Raw genomic sequence first — 21677 nt, 5'->3', positions numbered from 1 at the left:
AAAAAAAAAAAAAAAAAGAAAGTCAAAATTGTCATAGGTTTGTCGAATCCCCCCTAAAGAAAAATCATAGTAACGGGCCAGCCCCCTGATCCTTGAGATTTATTAAATCAATGAATATATATACCCAGTAGTGTTGTCACTATATCAATATTTCGTATTGATTCCGGTTACACAACGGGTATCGGTATCTTGGTACATTTCAGTACTTTTTGACTTCAAATATAAAAAAAAAGTGCCGTTAAGATCAATTCACATGTACTTGCAGAGAAATCCGCTGTATTTTTGTTTGGAGTGGCCTGAGGTATAGCTTGGAAATATGAGAACCTTTTTAGTATGAAAGTCTATTCTTCCTTTTTTATTACGAATGTTTTTCTAATATATTTGGGTAACCTTAACGGTAGGTCATTTTTTTTTTTTTTTTTTTTTTTTTAGCACTGCAAGTACTGGTCTCCAATACCTATTGAGTATATTGAGCAACACGAATACCAAGTATGTAAATAAAAGTATTAAATATCTCATCCGGTACCAGGATCGCCCAAGTAGCGCTTGAACCATAGGAGCCAAGGTGAAATTGCCCCCTTCCATCACTTTTGAGGAGTTCATATAATAAAATTTAAAAAAATTACAAGTCCTTTTTTAATTTGTGCCCCCCCCAAATGCAACTTAGTATATATATGACGTCATTTTTATAAAAAATCCCTTGCCACTTTTAAAAGGATTCAGGGGACCACTGGCCCTGGAATATGTTTACAAGAGCTGTTATAATGTCCATCTGAAGTATGCATTATAGCCTATCTTTAGTGTAAATTGTTTTAATAAGGTTAGTATATATAATTTAAAAATAATTACAATACTTTCCATCCACTTATACTATTTTAAATGTAGATGGTTCTCCACTTTAGAGCACTAAATCATTTTCTCAACCACAATCATAATACACGCCTCTGATTTTAATCAGAGTCTTATTTAGATTGTTTAGCTCAACTGATGTCCTCTCAGCTTACCGTATACATAATTAATATATTACTTATAACTAAAAAATTTGTATTTCGATGTTATTAAAGAGATATAAAAATATTTTATCATTAATGGTTCCAATTGTATTAATTGCAGACGTTAATAGTCCACTCTTTTAAAAATATTTATCGTTAGATTGAAAGTTACATTTAAGAAATTATTTTTACTGAGTAATAACGATTTAAAAATAAGTTTTGAACAAATAACAAATCTGAGCAACTTATTCTTTTCAAATTTCTCATGGACAGAAGACGTATCTATCTTTAAATATTATCTCAAAGGATTTTTTAGAATCATTTCCTAACTTATTTGATCTCACCTTCTTAAATATGTACATCCTATTTTCTATCAACCATAAAGGATAAATAGTTATGAATTTGATTCATATTTAAACAGGAGCAATGTCAGACCTTACTCCATCTGTTATTGAAAATATAATGTATTTACAACTTCCGTTTTACATGTTAAATTATAGGGGGAAAGGGGAGGGAAAACAAACACATAACAGACACCATCTGCAAGTTGGGACTCAAAAATGAACGAAAAATTATGAACCGTTAGTGCTGGTTTTGCAGACATTTTGTGCCTATTTTTTGGATAATTGGTGATATTTTTAAATCTACATTTACGAGTATTTAGGTGAATATATTTTGCCTTATTCTTTGTTCCCTGTCGTTGTTAAATTATCATTGTTCCTTTCTACCAGCTGTTTTTCATTCTTCTTCCCCATGGAATTACAGTTGATCGTCCTTTTTTCCCTTTATTATTATTGTGGGGGTTGGTGGATGGAAATCGCACTCTTTTTTATATAAAAGGAAAAGTTACAAGTTTTGAATTATAATTTATTCATAGAATGTGTGCAATTTTATAAATTAATGTCTTTTTTTACAGGAACTTAACCCTATAACGTCAACTAAGTTAATGTAAAAAAAGATATCGGATTTTTTAAATTAGAATCCGTGTCCATCTTAGAAACCAGAATGTTGTGTTTTTTGATTTTTTTAAAACGAAATTTTCGATTTTTTTATCAAAAAGGAGATTATTTTCTTCAAAGTAATTAACTAACGGCTTTGGGGGATGTTAATAATTTAAAAAAATGAATGTTTTTATCTCTGAAGTAAGATTTGTAATTTCTAAAAAAAAAAAAGAGTTGTTTGAGCACTTTTTCGATGAGGCAATATGTATGCAACACTGGAAAAAAAAAAATTGCATTTTTTCCCTTGTAATGATTAAATGATTATCCATATATTATTAACTTTTGCATCCATAAAGTTTTGAATTTAAAAAAATGCTGAAATTGCTCATATCAGGATTCCAAATCTCATGTATAAACTATGATATGAATCCCGCTATAAATTATTCACACTTTTTTTTTATGCAGAAAAATGTCAAACAATGAAATTGACAGATTCATAGTAATTCTATTAGTTTGTATGATTTTTTGTTCTCCTTTATGGGTTGGTCAGATGGAATTGCACCAATTAGGTATAAGTAGGTTTACTTAGTGATAAAAATCGGATAATTTTTTTAATCGTCCGTTTTTTTTAAGTTGGCTAACGGAAGATTAAATTTTCTATTTCTCAGCTATTCTCATTATTATTTAATTCCTGAGGAATGAACTTCCTTTCCTAAATAGAGTTAATTATATGGAACACCGGATTTAACATGCTTATGTGCTTATAAAAGACGGAGGGTAACCTTAAATATGTATATGTTACTAATGGTAAGATAATTAATCAGAATAGTAATATGGTGTTTTTTCTGGAATTGGGATTGGCATTGTAAAAATAATGTTTAATTTGTAATTCCGATTATTATTTATTACGGATTTTTAACTATTTATTACTTTTCTAAGTTATGGAAAAAAAAAAATAGTCATTCTTAAGGAATTTATTATTTTTACTAAAACTTTTTTTTCTAATTTTGTACAATTTTTTTTTTTTTTAATTCAATTTAAATTGAATATGTGCCGACTTTATTTAAACATTATCTCCCGTTGTCAACAAGTAGCTATATCCATTACCTCATCCAATAGAATTGTTCTCTGGTTTGAATTGAGTGTGTTAATTCAACAAGCTAGATTTTCGACACTACTACGAACAATTTGAATTAGATGAGTATTTTGACCATTGAGCTTTTGACAATTTACACTCCCATTGGTCTTTTACGCAAGAATGTTTTACCATACGGTCTTGCTTCAACACCTGTAATTGTTCAGGCTGCACATATGCATGATCCCCTTGTTTTTCTAAATCAATGAATGAACACTTCGACATTTTAAAGCAAGTTTACCAACACATTCTTAAGGCGAGGGCTCGCCTCAATCTCAAGAAATGCATCTTCATTATGCCAAGTCTAACATACCTAGGATTTAAAATTTCCAAAGATTGTCGCTCAATTGATCAGGAGTTGATTCGTCCTTTGAGGAATTTTCCGATACCCTCCTCCGTTTCAGAAATTAAATCCTTCCTTGGGTTAGTTCAATTTTATGGGCAGTTATGAGAAATCTTTCATTTATCACTACTCCGCTCTCAGATCTAATAAGGTCAGACGTTGACTTTATATGGTCTGATGAAGCCAACAAGAGCTTCGATGCAATTAAGAAGGTTATTTCAGAATCTCCATGTTTAATGCACTTCTACCCATCATTGCAAATCATAGTGTCTACTGATGCATCACCGTTTGGTCTAGGCGCAATTTTGTCTCACATCGTTGATAGTAATGAGCGTCCCGTGGCTTTTGCTTCCTGAAAACGGAACGCAATTATTTCCAAATTGACAGAGAAGCCACTGCCATCATGTTTGCTCTTCACAAATTCAAGGGTTATGTTCCTGGCCTTCCCTTCTATTCTAAGACAGATCACAAACCCTTGAAATTTATTCTCAATCCTAAAAAAGGAACTTCCTGTAGTTCTCACAGACCGCCTTGCTCGTTTCGCTATTAAACTCTCAGGCTTTGATTTCAAGATAATGTATGTGAAAAGAGTTGATAATTCTCATGCAGATGTGCTTTCACGTGGTCCCGTTGATGATCCTGAAACCATGGATGATTTGACTGATATTATCATCTGTGATTCAATTTCTTCCCTTGAATATTCTGAGGATGAGCTTTTAAGAGCTGTTCAAGATGATGAAGCCCGTCATGTAGCTACCGAGGCTGCAAAGTCAGGCAATTGGTCATCTATCCTTGATAAAATGTATTTTCAAAAGCAAACCTGTTCTCAATGGAAGACCACTTACTTTTCTGATGTATTCGACTGGTTGTCCCATGTTCACTTCATTGAAAGCTTTTAGAAGAAATTCATCTCACCCATCAAGGCATTGTGAAGATGATTGCTTGATGTCAATTTTGTTGGCTTGGTACTGATGAGGATATTGTCAATTTTGTAGCTGCATGTATCACTTGTCAAACTAACGATACATTTTCTTCGTCACAGTTTGTCCACATTTGCTCTAGCTGATGTATGGAAGAGCGTGCATATTGACTATGTCCAATTCAAACAGAAGAATATTCTTGTGTTAAAATGGATCAAAAAGATCTGGGCGGCTGTTATGCCTAAGACTTCCACGGATTACACAATGAAGCGACTCCTCATTTGGTTCCTTCGGTTTGGATTTCTAAAGTCTTTTCACTCCTACAACGGCACACAATTTACAAATCCCTTGTTCAAGTCGAAGTTGCAAGAGTGGGGCATTTCTCATTCATTGTCTCCTCTATACAATCTACAATCCTATGGTCACGCTGAAAGGGTAGTGAGGATAGTAAAGGAAATGTGGAAAAGAACACAAAAATTTCTTTCGATGTACTCCTCTTCTCATACTGTTCAACACCTCTCAACGGGGGAAAAACTCCTGCACAACTGATGCTCTCTCGTCCAATACGTTCTCGTATTGATGGATTTTTACCTCGTTCTTTGAAACTCAAAAACTACCTCAATGAATATGTGAAAGTTCGGTGGAATAATTTTAAGTTTACAGGCCCTAAATGGATCATGGACATCACTATCGAGAAAATTGGAAACCCAATCTGGTCCGTTAAGATTGACAATGAAGGAAAAACTCGTCATATCAATCAACTACACCCTCACTTTAGTTGATTGGGCGGTGATATCATATTTGCATGTTTTTACAATTATAGTTGCCTAGATAAATCCGTACAACATTCAATTGATAATAACACTGGTATCATTGCACTGAGTTCAAATCAGAATGTCTCAATTAAGAGTTTGCAATCTTGTTTATAATATTATTTTGATTTTTTTCCCTAAATAAACACTAAGAGTTATGGAGTAACCCAAAAGATTCACTATCATCGAACTCGCTCGTACAGGCCATGGAGCAGTACCTATTATCAAGCTCACGAGATATGCCATGAGCACTATCTATGGCATCTACACCAGTTTCAAAAATGAGGAAAAGAATGAATGATCCTTACATAGTGCCAGAAGTGATCGTAAAGTCACTGCTAGGTTTCTGGCAGGCCTGAAGAGGACCGTGGCCGCTGATCCATCCTTGAATAGGACAACACTTGCCAGGAAGAAGGGTGTGGCTCGCAGCAACCTCCAAAAGGCATTGAGGTATGACCTATAAATTGTTTGTGCGTCATCTGTTGACTGTGAAACAGAAGGAGGTCAGGTTGGTCCACTGCAAGACTCTAGTCTCTAGGCTTAAAATGTCCAATGCAGGTCACACCATCATTTTCTCAGATGATAAAATATTGATTATTGAATGCAAAAGGCACGCTCAAAATGATAGATGGATCTCCACATCCAAGGACAATGTACCTATGTGTACAAGTCCAAAAACGCTTGATCCATCATCAAGAAGGGAGAAAAGGTCAATTCTACTGTGTATGTGGAGTACTTCAGGTACACTGTGCTTCCATGGATGCAAGAAAACGTCTTAGAGCCCTACGTGCGGCAACATGGTTCTACCTCCTGCCACACGTCGAAGATAACCCAAGAGTTCATCAGGAATTTTTACGATTTATCTTGGCAACCCTGTAATCATATTAAATACACTACGTTTATATTAATTTCCTGTCTACAATCACTCTGTGACTTCCATTTACTCGGTTACCCCTTGGAGTTTCAGCGACGAGAATCCTATAACTTCTTTATTACATTCAGGTAAACACCACAAGTCCAACTTGGAGAATTGTTGGTTGTCTTACTCCAAAATTAATCTTCAGAAAGTTTTAAATATGGTAAATAATACGTCATACCCAGACATTGACCAATGAGTTAATTCTACTAATATCTGGAGTGGACCAAGGTTCAATCACATAACCTTATATAGGGAAGTGTATTTTTACCAAAAATAAAATTTAGATCGAATATATTATCCATTAAAGTTAGGAGTAATCTTTTTCGCAAAGAATGTAAAATTAATAATATATAATGTAAATCTTTAATAAAGAATTAAGTTAGAGAGAGACGATCCAAGGGTTGAATGATGATTACTTGATTAATAATATTAATATTATATAAGGCATTATTGTGCAGTTGCCATTTTCATTTTTCACTGAATAATTTTAATTAGTTTTGCCTTATACAATAATAGCATTTTTACTTATTTGTCTTTGAAAGGTAGATTCTAAGATATTTATCTTTAGAAGTATTTTTTTGATTTTAAATTATAAAATGTTTTCATCACAGTATTTGCTATACTTTTTGAATAAATGAAAACCCAAAATACATTTAAAGAATTAAATAATGACACAACAATCATTTATTGCATAAATACGTCAGAAAATTTATGATTTTCTATGGGGGTAACTATTCCATCTTGCGCATGATTTGATTTATAAAATTATTTTATTACACAAACTATCATTTTAATTTTTTTTATTAAGTGATTAATTTAGTGGTTTGTTATGTTTATTAGTAAAATAATAGTAATACAATGTATATTTAACAAAATGATGGGGTACATCCTCCAACAAAAATACTTTGTAAGATTTGCTTCGTAAAATTTAATTTTATATTCAAACAATAAAATGCTTATCACATAAAATATTATAAGTTTATTAGAAAAAAATAGCTAAATAATAATGTAGGAACTAAGCTTACTAGAAACTTCATATTTACTCCCACATTTGTTATCATAATAAAAAATGATCTCTTGTATCACAAATATTGAATGTCATATTTTCGGAAAATAAACTAAATTCAGTCAGCAAGATGAGCGAATATGAAACCAGTACAAAGATAAGTTTAGGTAATTTTAAATTACATTTTCACATTTATCACAGAGAAAATCCACCTTTAATTTAATCGAATCTTTTTATATCTATTTATTTGTATAAGCAATTTGATGAGCTTATAATTAGCTAAGCATAATAAGGATCAGTCCTTTGGTAATGTGGCAACTTCAATTAAACATTATCAATTCAAAAAAAATAATATATAAATGCTAGTACGAACACGCTATCTTAAAGATAGACAATGAAAGATTAAAAAGGTTTTATTTATATTTAGCTTATTTTTGTTAAAATTCTAAACTATAACGATTTACTATAAACTATAATTATATATTAGATAAATTTCTAGTGTAAAACCTCCATGTATACATCATTTTTTGTTATTTCTATCCATTTGATATAAATATAATCAAACCTGCATCCCCTTTTGACACTCTTGAAAATATAATTGACCATATGAAAATACTGATTTTGGTAAATATAAAGCAATTTTACCCTGTGATTTATTTATTGTTATTGTAATTCCAAACTTGCCATGTTACTTCTTCAACCATAACGAATATTGAAGATACATTCTAAGATTAACTTGCTCATTCACTTCCTAATTTCCTTTTTTAATTCTTATTTAATATACGATCTGTTAGTATACATTATACCGCCTGGATATACTTCAAAGTCTCTTTTTAAATAAACAGGTGTAGCATTAATTTCAAAGTCTATATCTTCTACATAATTATGATGATAAAAGCTGGTTTATGATCAGTATAAGAAATATGTTTATATGTTCATATATGGAATATGATTTTGAAGGAAAAATATATATTTTTCCATGTATAGAATATTCTTATTAATTTTTATGAATTTCTAATGTTATTATTATTTGTAGTCATTCGCCCGAATTTACTTTCAAAGCCATGGAACATAGATATAAATATTTACTTTTTTTTAAATAATGTGATCAAGTGGATATCAAAGTCTTGTTAATGTATTTTTGTTATTAAAAAATATTTTTGATGATTTTTTATTTATATTATATACTGACGCCAATTAAAGTTTATACAAATGATACTTTTTCTTTTTTATTCATTAGATAAAATTCAGGCGGTTAAGGGCTAGTACAAAAATTCGTTTTATGGATCTTTAATTTTTTTGGTGCATTTTCGAATCGACAAATAATTAAAAAACTTTGAGTCTCGGGGAATCGATCTTGTTTTATGAAAAAAATCAACTTAGTTGCGAAAAATCATACTTGCCCTCCAGGACTCAGGAATCTCGTCTGATCCGACTTAAACATGGCATGACGTACGTAACTCATAATTCTGAACAACTTTTATATTTGTCTAAAGTCTTTATCTGTCTCCGTTTTTGAAATAAATGCGTTTTTATTATTATTTTTCTAAGCGGGACGTACATGACACACACATAAATTATTTAAATACTATTTGGGAGATGAACCCTGAACAATGCATCGTGGAATACAAGGATCACAGGGGCCCCAGTTGGAAACCACTGCTCTAATACATGAATAGAAATGCATGTCTAAGGATGATAAATCAATCCAATGAATACAAATAATTAAAAATAAATTTCCATATTAAGAAACGGAAAATATATTATATTTTCATCACTAAACCTTTCAAACATAATCTCAGTATTTTTTACACCTCCCTATATAATAACTAAAAAGTAAAGTTGATAATTATGTAGAGAAAAACACGTGCAAAGAGGGGGGGGGGAGAAATACTTATGGTATCATTGTTTAAAATGCTGATGTGTTTATCAGCTGCCTGCTTTATTATGATTTTTGAGGGTATATCGAAAGTATTTATTAGCAAAATGCTTAATGATGATATCCTACTTATAATTGACTTAGACGTTTTTTATCCGTTACAGTAGATCTGAAAACGTCATACTCTATGAAATTGTAATTTATTATGAGGCACATTCTCAGAATAATAACTAATCAAACGACAAAGTAGAGTATTTCGAAATATATTTTAAGTTCCAAGTTTAAAAAAGAAGGCCTAAATTAAATACTACATACTAAAAAATACACCATCACACATTTATGTTAAATATACTAAATTAAACAATTGTAATTATATAATTTATAATAACAATAAATTATAAATACAGAATAATGAAATAATAGATTGATCCAAATAATATTTTCTTGTTCTGACATGAATTCAGTTAAATATGTCATAACTTTAGATTGTAGAACACAAACCAGACGTAGAGTTTAATCAAAAAGATCATTACCCTTTTTCCCTAATTGAAAGTTGCTATATACAATTCTGCAAATGATAGATATATCTAAACGGATGAAATCTAAATAATTATTAATAACAAAGTAAATGTTAAAATCCTAAAATTAGACAATAAATATACTAATAAAAAAAAGTTAGAATTACATCCATCGTAGAGATTTAGAGCAAAAGCTAATTATAAAGCAATAATATCTGGCAATATTACTCCTTATTAAAACATCAAAAAATATTTTTCCCCTGTTATTTATGCTTATTAAACAACATACTATTATCATAAAGGATACGCACAATTTCTAATTACTAGCTATACCCAATGCAACTACCACCGTTGTTTTTGCCTTTTATGAGTTTTCTGAACACCTTTTCTTGGAGCTTATCCCGTAGCTAATCATTAAGTGATAAAAAAGTAATATTTATTAATTATGTAATGTTGGAAAACACAATGATCATACCCAAGTCTTAAAGTGAAGAAACTAATGGCATAAAAACTAGTTGCGAACCATCCAAAGCTACTACTCCCGTTAGTGTGACCATTTAAACACTTATTTTTGCCATTTAATGAGTTGTGCATCATAATTTTCGATATTTTTAGCAAAAATAAAATCATATTTTATAATTAGATATTTTTAGAAAATGAATACCTACTGTTAGATGGTACAACATTCAGAGTTCTTTTTATACTATGGCGTGGATAACTCTAAACATGCTGAAAATTATGTAAACTTCACAATTTACAATGGGGGTATTTCTATAAATGATCTTGAGTACCTATTCATATAAACACTCTTTAGTGACTTTACTTATTCATTATTAACTTAATGCAAATTATTGTTGCAAACAAGTCGATGATTGCCATGTCTTGTGTTGCATTTGGGTGCAAAAACAAGTTTGCTGCTGACAATTCAAATTCATGTCATTGTTTTCCGACCCAGGATCCGGAGAGGTGCCGACAATGGGTAAGGAATCTCAATCAAGATGACTTTACTCCCAAAAAGTTTTCGAGAATTTGTTCGGAACATTTTACTTCTGAATCATTCAATTGGACTCTGGAAGTTGTAAGGCTGAGAGAAAATGCTGTGCTTACTCTATTCAAAGCACTCCCGCGTCACCTTCAAGAAGAGGTTACAAGAACTCTTCAAAAACGCAAGTCTTCTACAAGGAGTTACTCCTCACCTATTAAAAAGGTCAAACCATCTCCTGGACTCGAGATAGATCCTTCCCACTTTGAGGCTACGGAAAACATGCAATTTGATCATCCCTATTCTCTCCCATCAGCTCAAGTCATTAAGGAGAAGCTCCAATGGCAAACGAATATGATTTCCAAGCTTGCAGACCGTTCTAAAAAATACATATGTAATTGGAATACAATCTTCAAGAAGTTAGGAAACTTGGTTGACGTTCTAAAAGAACTGAGGTCCAAGAGAATGCTATCAGAAGAGGCTTTATCCATTCTAGATACAATGTCTGACGTTCCTGAAGCCTTTTAAAAAGGATGCAAATCGGAAGTAGTATAAAGGGAAGCCGCAGTACCTACTCACCTCTGCTCCGAGCATTTGCTTTGACATTGTCATTCTACTTGACAAAAGTATATAGTTATGTAAGAAATACCTTTAACTTATTCCTACATAATCTCAGTACCATTTCAAACTGGTATTCGAATGTGGATAGTCATCCGGATTTTACTCAATCTTCCTTTGATATTCTTAAATCGAAGGGCAATAAAGCTTACGAATCTACAGAAGAAATTCTCGTCAATTTGACATTAGACGAAATGTAAGTTTAAAAAAAAAAAAATTGAATGGGAAAAAACTTGATGGATATGTCAACATAGGTCTTGATGAAGAAGAACTTAGTGAGACTATACAGGCCCTTGTCTTTATGGTTGTGTCTTTAAATCAGAATTGAAAAGTTCCAGTCGCTCATTTTTTCATTCATAGTTTATAGTGTTTTACGAACACCACCAACAGATGAAAGTAACGGACCGGAGTAAAGCCAATAAGTAGACCTTTTGATTGGGGGTACAATCATACACTAAATATATATTCTATAAGGGATTACACTTAAAAGGATGTACATAGACATAACTATTAAAATATATCAACTCGTAAAACAAAAGGTACATTACTATCTATTTAAAACAAATCCCTACGTCATGAGCTAAAAGTTATAAAAGACAATACATAACACCACTCCTCACTTGTACTCGAGGACGAAGTTGATTAATGTGTCTTTTAACCATTCCTTGTGGGGTCTGAACCGAAGAGAAGAGAAGAGAAGTCGGAAGGTATACATCCAATCGTGTACGAATACGGCGTGCGCCCAACAGCTCAACTGGCGTGCTCCCACACTCTAACGGCGTTGCCCTTTAGGCATATAAGATTTCCTCAAGTGATGCTCCTATATTTTTCTTTATCCCATTTTTAATAATCCTTACTCCTCTTTCAGCTTGCCCATTATTGGACTGCCGATGATATGGGGGAGAGAAGGAATGGGCTACCCCCCATTCAGACATCTTTATAATCTATATAAATCTTGACACTCCGAATACCACTCCATAGCCTCTCTTGAGCAGCCTGCACAATAGCAGGAGCCGTGGCCAGACCATAAGGTAAGACGTTATATCTATAAAGTCCTGACTGTGTATTTATAACCAAAAACTCTCTTGATTTTTCTTCCAATTCATATTGTTTATAACACCTCAAGAAATCCAATTTGGAGAAGAACTGGGCCTGATCAAGATCCGCAAGCAATTCATCTAGATGAGGGAGTGGGTGCAACATCTTGTTCATTACTGAAGAGATGGTTTGAGTAAAGTCGGCACAAACCCAAACACTTCCATCTGGTTTAAGGACTGAAACGATTGGAGAGGCCCATTCTGATGAATCAATCTTAGAAATGGTACCACGCATCTCCATCTCTCAGATCTCCTAAGCAACCTCCTCACGGAGTGCGAGTGGCACTGAACGTGCTATGATGTAACGGGGACGAGCATTATCTTGCAGGTGGATCACTGCTTGCGTATGTTTCATTCTGCTTCCTTTGGAGTCGTCGAATATAATGTTATGCTTCTTCTTTAGAATTTCCACACGGGATCGCCAGCCGTACATGCGTTAATGGAATTACTCAGCGTCACCAATCCGAAATCTAGGCAATCACGAAAACCAAGGATTGGCTGCCCAATAGGAGATACAATAAACTTACGAAGCACCGGGTCAGAAGCATTTAATGTAACCAACAACCTGATGGAGCCCAGAGTCTTGACCTTTCCCCTCCAAAAACCTCTATTGGATCCGTATTCTTGATCACCTTTGACATATCAACCAGATGTTTCAGTAAGATATTCACGTACGATCCAAGACCGAGTAACAGTTTAATTCTTCTCCCATTTATCATCAGGAAGGCAAAATCCCTATCCCCTACTCCATCATTCAACTGGAAAGAGATGGAAGAACTAGACGGCACAGATGACGGAAAGCATACTCTAAAATGGACCATCTTCCCACACAGGGAACCCTCCTTGTCAAACGCAGGGCATTTTGACTTCTGGAAGACATAGCTTCTTCCACAAAACTTGCAGTTCCCTCTGTTCATCTTCGGATTAGCCTTTTTGCGTCGACCACGCCCCTTTGGAGCGACAGAGACCTTTTGGCACCTTATACTGGGATGCCATTACAGTTTCACTCGATCCCATTTCTTTGCCGTGGCTGATGGAGGTTTCCAATGCTCTGGCTAATGGCAACACGTCTGTCAATTTTGTGCTGCCTCTCTCAAAGACTTTGGCGGAGCCGTGGAGACGACGTGTTCTTAATCACCACGTCGAGAATAATTTCGTCTTCGAATGAAACTTTGCAGCTCCCACCTGCAAAGCGACCAAACTTTGCCTGGGCACGCAACCGAGTCACGTAATCATCCACAGGCTCCCCGACTCCCTGTTTCATCTCAGACAGCCGGAAATGTTCAAGCAAGAGACTTTCCGTTGGGGAGAAAGCATCTCGAATTGCCCTTACCGTCGAGGTGAAGACGTCCTCCTCAGGAAAAGCAACAATCTGTATGGTTTTGAACCCTTGTTGGACCTCTGTCTCAGCACAGTGAAGCAGGAGATACTTTTTCGTTCTGGGGACAATTCCCAACAAGGACACGTAAATTTTGAATTCGTCCCACCATGACGACCATCTATGGCCCCTTCGTGGACTATCCATCACGAATGGAGAGAGCTGCCGTACCCCCAGCTGTGCCGTTGTGCCTGAAGTACCATCTCCAGAGGCTTGAGCCCCATCGTTGAAATTGAAGGACTTGGGATCACAGCCACAACCCTCGATGTACTCTCTCACCAATGCCACCAGTTCCAATTTCTTTTTTCCCCTCAACTCGTCCTCACTTCCAAGTTCCAACCAGGAACATTCGCATCTCAGCTCCGCGTGCGTGAGCCTCGATAGTAGTTTCTCCATCTTTGTCCCCACTTCTAGTGTTCTACGAACACCACCAACAGACGGAAGTAACGGACTGGAGTAATGCCAATAAGAAGACCTTTTGGTTTGGGGTACAATCATACACTTAATGTATATTCTATAAGGGATTACACTTAAAAGGATGTACATAGACATAACTATTAAAATATATCAACTCGTAAAACAAAAGGTACATTACTATCTATTTAAAACAAATCCCTACGTCATGAGCTAAAAGTATATAAAAGACAATACATAACATAGTTTGACTAGCTCCGAAAAAGCAAATCTTGTCAATCAATGTCTGAGAAGGTTCCATTCAATCAATATAACAGTAACTTCATTAACTTGCAATGGACATAGTGCCATCAAACTATGCTTAAAAAGTTGGGAGCTAATTTGGAACCAGGCAAGGAGTTTCAGACATACTTTTTTCAACCCAGTGATCGCCACCAAAAAGTCTTTGTTTTATTAAACACATGCCATTGTATAAAATTAGTTAGAAATACGTTTGTATCTATCAAAGTTATGGTGGATAAAGATAGCCTCCTTTTGTGCAAAGCCTTCCACAATTCAAAGTATGCGCGGTTGCTTACATCAGTGGATATATAGTAAGGTCAGTTTCCAAGTATTTAGTATGCCCTAAGTACTTAAAAGCTCTTTTTTATCATAATCCATGTAACTACCACAATTCTTTAATTGCAAGGAAATCCAATGGAGGTCTTCTTTACCCATCAAAAAATGTATTGGAAATATGTATAGAAACTGAATAATGTCTCTTGCGACTCAAAATTCAAGGAGTTCTCAAGACCAAAGCTACTGTGATACAAAACACTGTTACCAGCCGTGTCTTACAAATGTGCATCATTTCTCATTTCTGAGCATTTAAAAAAAGAATTCATACGAAAGTCTCTTTCGAAACAGATTCTTTTTAAGAATCAATGATTCAAAGGTCTTAAATATAATGTTTATAATGTACAAATAATTTAATAACGTATATATGTACCGTATATAATGCGCATTCTTTTCTCCTTATTCCTTTTATTTAATCAAATAATTCCATAATTAGTTCAAAAATACATTATGCATTATCATTGATATCATTTAAGACTTGTTGAGTAACTTTATAGTTCAAAATGTATCTAAAATTTTCCTATAATCAGAAAACTTGTAGTAATACTTTTTTAGTTGATTTATTTACCTATGAATATTTTAAAAATCAATATAATTGATTTCTTTTTTACAAATATAAAAACAAAATTAAAGCCCCATTGATTTTCCAATATTTATGCATTCAATTCAATTTTATTTTATTTCTTTAACATGTCCTTTGCTTTGATAACAGGCTCACTAGGATGTATAAAAAGTAGTTATTATGTAAGTAAAAGCCTTTTTTTTTATTTTCTTTTATTGGTATTTTTATAATATAAATATTTAACAATATTTAAATTTGTCTATTGCATACATTCTGTCTAATGATAACTGTACCAAGGGTAGACTGTATAAATAAGTTTGCCCGCACGTCATACTTTCTCTTACTATCTCGAAATTGGAGACAGCGACAGCGGAAAGTTGCAATTCAATAATCACAACCTTTTGTTAATGAGGAAACAAATTTGATAAGTGAAGCGAAGCGAGAAAAAAAAAAATCTGAAAAAAAATTATCTTCAAAAATTTTATTTTGGGAATTTCTTTTCTAAAATAGGTTATTCGTTTGAATCAAGCTGTGATCTTCTCCAGCCTCGTCCTTCACTCCACGGATCAACTCCGATTCCCAGCATCCCCCTCGAAAAAAAATACTTACGGAAGAAACTCAACGCCTTCTCCACATAATGAGACCTTCCATCTTGTTTCATGATCCTCCAAAGTGCTAATTGTCCGAATATCTGGAAAATGTCAAGATTCCCTCCTCATACTCCAATAATATACTATTTAATTCACTTAGCAAAGTGATTTCCTTATTATTAAAAGGTTGCAATAGTTGAATTTCAACTTTTCGCTGTCAATGGCTCCAATTTCGAGAAAGAATGAGAAAGTAGGATGAAAGTAGCAAACTTATACAGTCTACCCTATTACCAAACTTTGGAGTAACTTTAAAAAAAATCTATTTATAATATGTCAAAGTATGTTCCTAAAAAATAAATTGAGTTCATTTTCCGTTGATCCTACAACGTTACCTGACTAAATCAATATATTACAAAGTATTTGGTTGTAAACTAACAATATTTTTCCTCCCTTCCCTCATATGGTTACTTTTATTTTATCTCACCACCTTTCGTCAAAAAATAAATTTGGGAGAAAAGACTCAAAATCAGTTAGTACTAGTTAGTCACAATGGAATTTTTATTCAATAGTAGTTGTAAATTGTTCACACCTTAACAAGAAATCATTCTAATTCAACCAATATCACCCTTCTGAGTACTGATTAGGAGAAGAGGAGGAGAAACATTAACAGCTGAAAACAAAATACAATCTAATTTTATCATAGAGATAAAATATATCGAGTGATTATGTGAAAAAGTAGTCGACTCCGTTAAAAAAAATAGCTGACCAAAACATTGGAATAGTAATTATTGGGTATATTAAAAACGTTGAGGCGCTTCAAATATATTATCATAATTTTATAAATTTAGAGATGTCAATAGGTTAATAAATATTTTTAAACATATTATTTTATGAAGTAAATTAATATCTACTCCAATTTTTAAATTTAAATATAATTTTACTTTGCCTTTCCAAAACATAATTATGTATTTGGGAGATTATTTGGACTATAATTCAATTCAAGAATCCACAAAAAATCATTCTTCAATTGAATAAGATTCGTGAATTTACGCTAAACATTGTTCAATTGAATCATCTCACTTTCACGTTTTCCCAAACGATATAATTTTATGCCGCGTGACATTTTGAAATGGATTTAATTAGCGTGCATATATAGTTTGATTCAGTATATGAAACAAAAACTTGATCATTAATTTATTGAAGGGCCTAATTATTTTTCTTAAATCTAATATTTTTTACGACGGCTATACTAATTAGTGATGGAAATTCTAGCTCTTATTAGAGAACCGGCTCTTTCTCTTCCAAGTGGCTCTTCACATCTTTTATAAATTTTTTAAATAAAATTTCAAAAAATTTTGCTCTACTGCATAATTTGTCCAAATGACCTTTTTTAAAGAGAAGAAATCCCCCACCCCCCTCCCAAAAAAAAAAAATCATCTCATTTTCGCTTTAAATTTCATTCTGACAAAAAAGTCTTATAATAAAAAGTTTGTCCAGTTTCATCACTCTATGTATTTTATCTTTGGATATTATAACCGCTGATTAGTTGAATTAGAATTAGTTCTTGTTAGCGTGTGAACGATTCCCTACAATTATTGAATAATATATGGGAAGAATCGGTTAACTACTATAAACTGATTTTGGGAGAGTTTATTTTGTTTTTTGAAAAAAGGTTACAAGATACAATAAAGGTAAAGGCATGATCAGTCTCCACTTTTCTGGTAATGTAGTACATCACGGTGACAGATAAAATTCACAATATCAACTCTATTGATATATTTAACTTGAGCTGTATCTGAGCCCACTTTTTCTGACTCTGTGTCAAGTCAAATTCTATATTTGAGAGCTAAAGAATTGGGGTCATGGACTGGAGTCCATATTTTGAAGACTTACAGCTCAACTTGATCACACTATAAAAATTCTCTCAATAATTGACTTGACCTCAAAAGCCTCGACTCGAATGAATGGTTTGTTTTAATTACAAAAGATTGACAGAAATTATTAATAATTACACTATGATCTATTTGATATACAGGGTTGCCACAGCCGGGGAGAGGGGGAAATCTACCCTTACTCTTCGCTTGCAGAAGATACAAAATATGGGCTATATATAAAATGCGTGAATAAGGATTCTCCCTTCACCTTCCACTCTGAAATTCGTTGCAGCAGCCCTCACAGCCTTATCTTGCTCCTTTCAAAAATATATAGTGTATTTTGTTGTCAGGTGTCAATTATTCAATTATACACCTCCTATCAGTGTTTTGAACGTTGATTGGTTGAATAACAATTAGATTTTTTAGTTGTTAACAATTTTACAAAATTATTGAATAATCATTCTATAGTTTGGAAGAATTGGCTAACTACCAATTTATTTTGTGACCTAATGGTTTATTTTTGGGAAATAGGTTGCGTGATACTTTACAGGCCACGACGAAAGTTGGATATTTTAAAGGTTTCTTGAGAATTGAGATCACTAACAAGGTCGATAATGATTTGTAAAAGAAAAACGAATTCAAATGACTAAAAAAATTTGGGAAAACAACATTAATAAAAAAGATTTTAATTGATGATATTTGACTTATCTAGTATATATAAAGATAAACATTGAATCTTCCTTCTCCTCTGTTTTTTCTGCCTAGCAACATTTTTTGTTCTATACTCAACTATTAAAAGTTAGAAGGGAAGTTTGCATTAACCAGTTGATTCGTCTGGGATTGCTGCAATTCAAATGAACATTAAGAATGAGAATTTAATCCGTTCAATAAAGCCAAACAGTGACATGATATAACTAATTTGACATATTACTTTGGTGATATGTCCTCTTGATTACTTAGGACAACATCATGTTTCCATGTTGGATTAGCATCGATACATTTCGAAACAAATATCACATCACACTTTCATTATCATCCCCCATGTGTCCACGGAACGGGCAGGCTAGTACTAGTCGTTCATATACAAATAAATATTTATATCACACAATTCAATTTGGATACTTTTCTTTGATCAAAAGTACAATCTTTCTTATCGAGGTTTTTTTGGTTCTACCTTTTCAGAACCTGTTTTTCCGTATAAAAATTTGTTGAGAATTCAGAGAACATTTCGAATATTTATTAGAGTCTATTACATATTTTATGGAACCATTTTATAGAGGTTTCTTGGTATTTAAAGAATAAGTCTCATTGCCCCTAAATTTTTGACGGCCTTTATCTATTTCTCTCTCTTTCAGATTCAATGAGAACTTGTGTGAACATAATAAATATATTTTCCGTTTTTTCAATGACCGGATGACCTGTTTTACATTTTGTGGCTATAAAACTCTCTGACATCTTCACAAAAATTAAAGTCCAAAATGTAATAACTTTTATGAGTAAAGGAGCTCTTAAAAATAAATATTAACTTATCCAGTCATAATACATGTAGGGAAGTAATTATATTTGTATATAAAAATAGGATTTTGTAAGCGATAATTGACAATATGGGATGGGCCTTTTTCTTTTTATTTTAGAGATCCCAATATTTTCAATATTTATTAGATAGCCACGGAGTTATTTGAATTATTCTACAGAAATTATGTAAAACAGGTCAACCGATCAGTGAAAAAATATATAATAAATACCAAATGAATCCAAACCTAAGCTTCATGGGACACAAGGTCTCCGCAGTGTATCGTCGAAGGCTCCACGAGGTTATCAAGGTCATAAAAAATAGTCTTAAAGAAATCCTAGGCACTATTATTCATGTGAAATTAACTACTCCCCTAAAAGAAAATGACACCTACACGCTTCCAAGTGTATAGAATCACTGATTTAAATAGGCAATATATCATGATAAAAATCTTGTGTATTATGGGCATGTTAAAAAAAAAAAAATATTGTAACCTTGATAATATGTAGAATGTTTTGGAGGAGATCAGCTATAATCAGCTCTGACACGTGAGGAGAGGGAGAAGGAAATAAACATTGGCAAGAATTACTCTGATATCGATCCCAATTCTACTCTGAGTCCAACAAGGACTTTCAATTATAACTTTGCAACAAATCCTCAGGCTTAAGCTCTAAGGTCACTTCTAAGGAATTGATAATACAAATAATGTTCGTTCTTTAGATAACTTATTCAAAAAATAAATAAGCGGGCAGCTAAAAAATAAAATGATTTATATCACTGTCAATATTTATTTAACATATCTTTAAAACAGGGGGGAAACTATAGCACGTGACCTGTATGTAGCTCAACAAATACTTTTTGTGGCTTGTAAAAAAGCTTCTATGAACCTTATTGTTGATGTTAGGAACAAGTTATCAAGAATTGCGTCTCGACTTGATCTCCCTAGCAAATACCCACGACACGAATTGTATTTGAAAGCTAATTCTACTGAACTCAAGAAAAGCATTTAGACTATGGGTCCTCTATAGATAGTCATGGACTTAAAATAAGTACAAATTAAAATGCATTACTGTACTCGAAATGGACTTGATGAAAATATTCAAGTACTTGAACTTGTGATCAAGGACTTGAGACTCTACTTGGACTTGCAGTATAAGGAATTTTTCTAACCTTTGATAGTTAGTCAATTATAACTAACTGTGGGACTATTCTTCATTTCAATGTTCACAACTTAACAGTTTAGCTCATTCGAGTTCAACCATTCAACATACAGAACAATAAAAAGATGTAGAGACCTTACATATAAAAAAATCATAATTGCGTCATCTAAAAATATAATACTAATATTCATGGATAAAAGAATCTGGTTCTCGAACTTTATAGAGACAACGGACTATATGGAGACAGGTTTGTATGTATTTCTTTCTGTTTTCATATAGTCCGTTTTCGGACTATATGGAAACAGCAGATTATTTAAATAGAACAACTAGTTAGAACTCATCGTCATATTAGCTTGCTAAATGAATTTATGTAACGTGTTTTCCCTCAGACTAAAAAAGGGGGACTTACAGCCGAAGGAGGGAGGTGAGAGAAGTGAGGAGTTGGATCTGCATCCATTCATCCTTACCGTTCCTATGAATATCTATTCACACGTCTTCTGATACTCTATTCAAGGGATCTCGACTCTTAGGGTGAGATCCCTTGAACAAGTGCTTCACTCGGTAGGTGGATCTTGTACCCTTTAATGGAGTGATTGTTGATTGTGCAAGTGCCTCTTCATTTCAAGGTCTGTGATAGTGACTTCGGTTCTCGTTAATCATTGTCCTATACATAAATTCCTCCAGATCCTCTACGGAATCATTGTTGTATACTTCTTTATTACTACTGAGTCTCTTTCGTCATTGGTAAACAAGTGAAAGATAATTATAGACTCGTAAAGATAATGTGCTTCTCTTTTCTCGATATTTTGGTCTAAAATGCATATTCTATTCTGATATCACCGAAAAATGCTTTCAATTTTGAAGTTATGGTGCTGAATTTCAAAAGTTTCATCAAGATTCCTTTGTATAATATAATAAGTTATGCCATATTTAAAATTAACTTCTCTTTAAAAAAAAAAGTTGTATTTATCATTAAAAGTAAACATCTTAATATTAACAAAAATGTTCATGGCAAATTCTCCTACACGGAATAGTTTTATGGATACAATAAAAACAACTAGTTTAGCTGTTGAAATAATTTTTTAATTATTACTACGAAAAACACTCGTATATAATATATAAAACTCATAATGTCCGTCCACAACGATTCCATCAATATATTTGATTTAGTACCTCTAACCTCCCCCACAATTTTGTGACTCTCCCCTCCTAGAAGCATCTACAGCTCCTGATCGTCATGATAATACTACGCCTATAGAGTTCACGACTGGGAAGAAAGGATCCATGAACGTATGATAAATATATATATAAATTTATTTACTTTAGAATTTGTATTGTGTTACTATTTGATTTAATATATATGCATAATTCGTAATAATAAAAAGATACCATTTAAAAATCTGGGTCAG

General features: G+C 33.0%; 1 protein-coding gene and 1 long non-coding RNA gene across 2 annotated transcripts; both read left to right on the top strand.

The window, feature by feature from the left end:
• Positions 1 to 8308: 8308 nt before the first annotated feature.
• Positions 8309 to 8850, top strand: LOC139905754 (uncharacterized). Its single transcript, XR_011780793.1, has 2 exons — positions 8309 to 8520; positions 8620 to 8850. It is a non-coding gene; the product is annotated as an uncharacterized lncRNA (long non-coding RNA).
• A 1492-nt stretch (positions 8851 to 10342) lies between these two features.
• On the top strand, positions 10343 to 10975 carry LOC121120033 (THAP domain-containing protein 1-like). Its single transcript, XM_040714883.1, has one exon. It carries the CDS (start codon positions 10343 to 10345, stop codon positions 10973 to 10975), a length of 633 nt encoding a protein of 210 aa, XP_040570817.1.
• The last annotated feature ends 10702 nt before the right edge of the window (positions 10976 to 21677 follow it).

This window comes from Lepeophtheirus salmonis, chromosome 6, assembly GCF_016086655.4.
Source record: "Lepeophtheirus salmonis chromosome 6, UVic_Lsal_1.4, whole genome shotgun sequence".
Classification (NCBI taxonomy): domain Eukaryota; kingdom Metazoa; phylum Arthropoda; class Copepoda; order Siphonostomatoida; family Caligidae; genus Lepeophtheirus; species Lepeophtheirus salmonis.
This window is presented reverse-complemented; position numbering and strand designations above follow the sequence as displayed.

Bases quoted from the DNA above. Each gene is read 5' to 3' on its own strand.
- LOC121120033 (XM_040714883.1), top strand. From the start codon at position 10,343: ATGTCTTGTGTTGCATTTGGGTGCAAAAACAAGTTTGCTGCTGACAAT.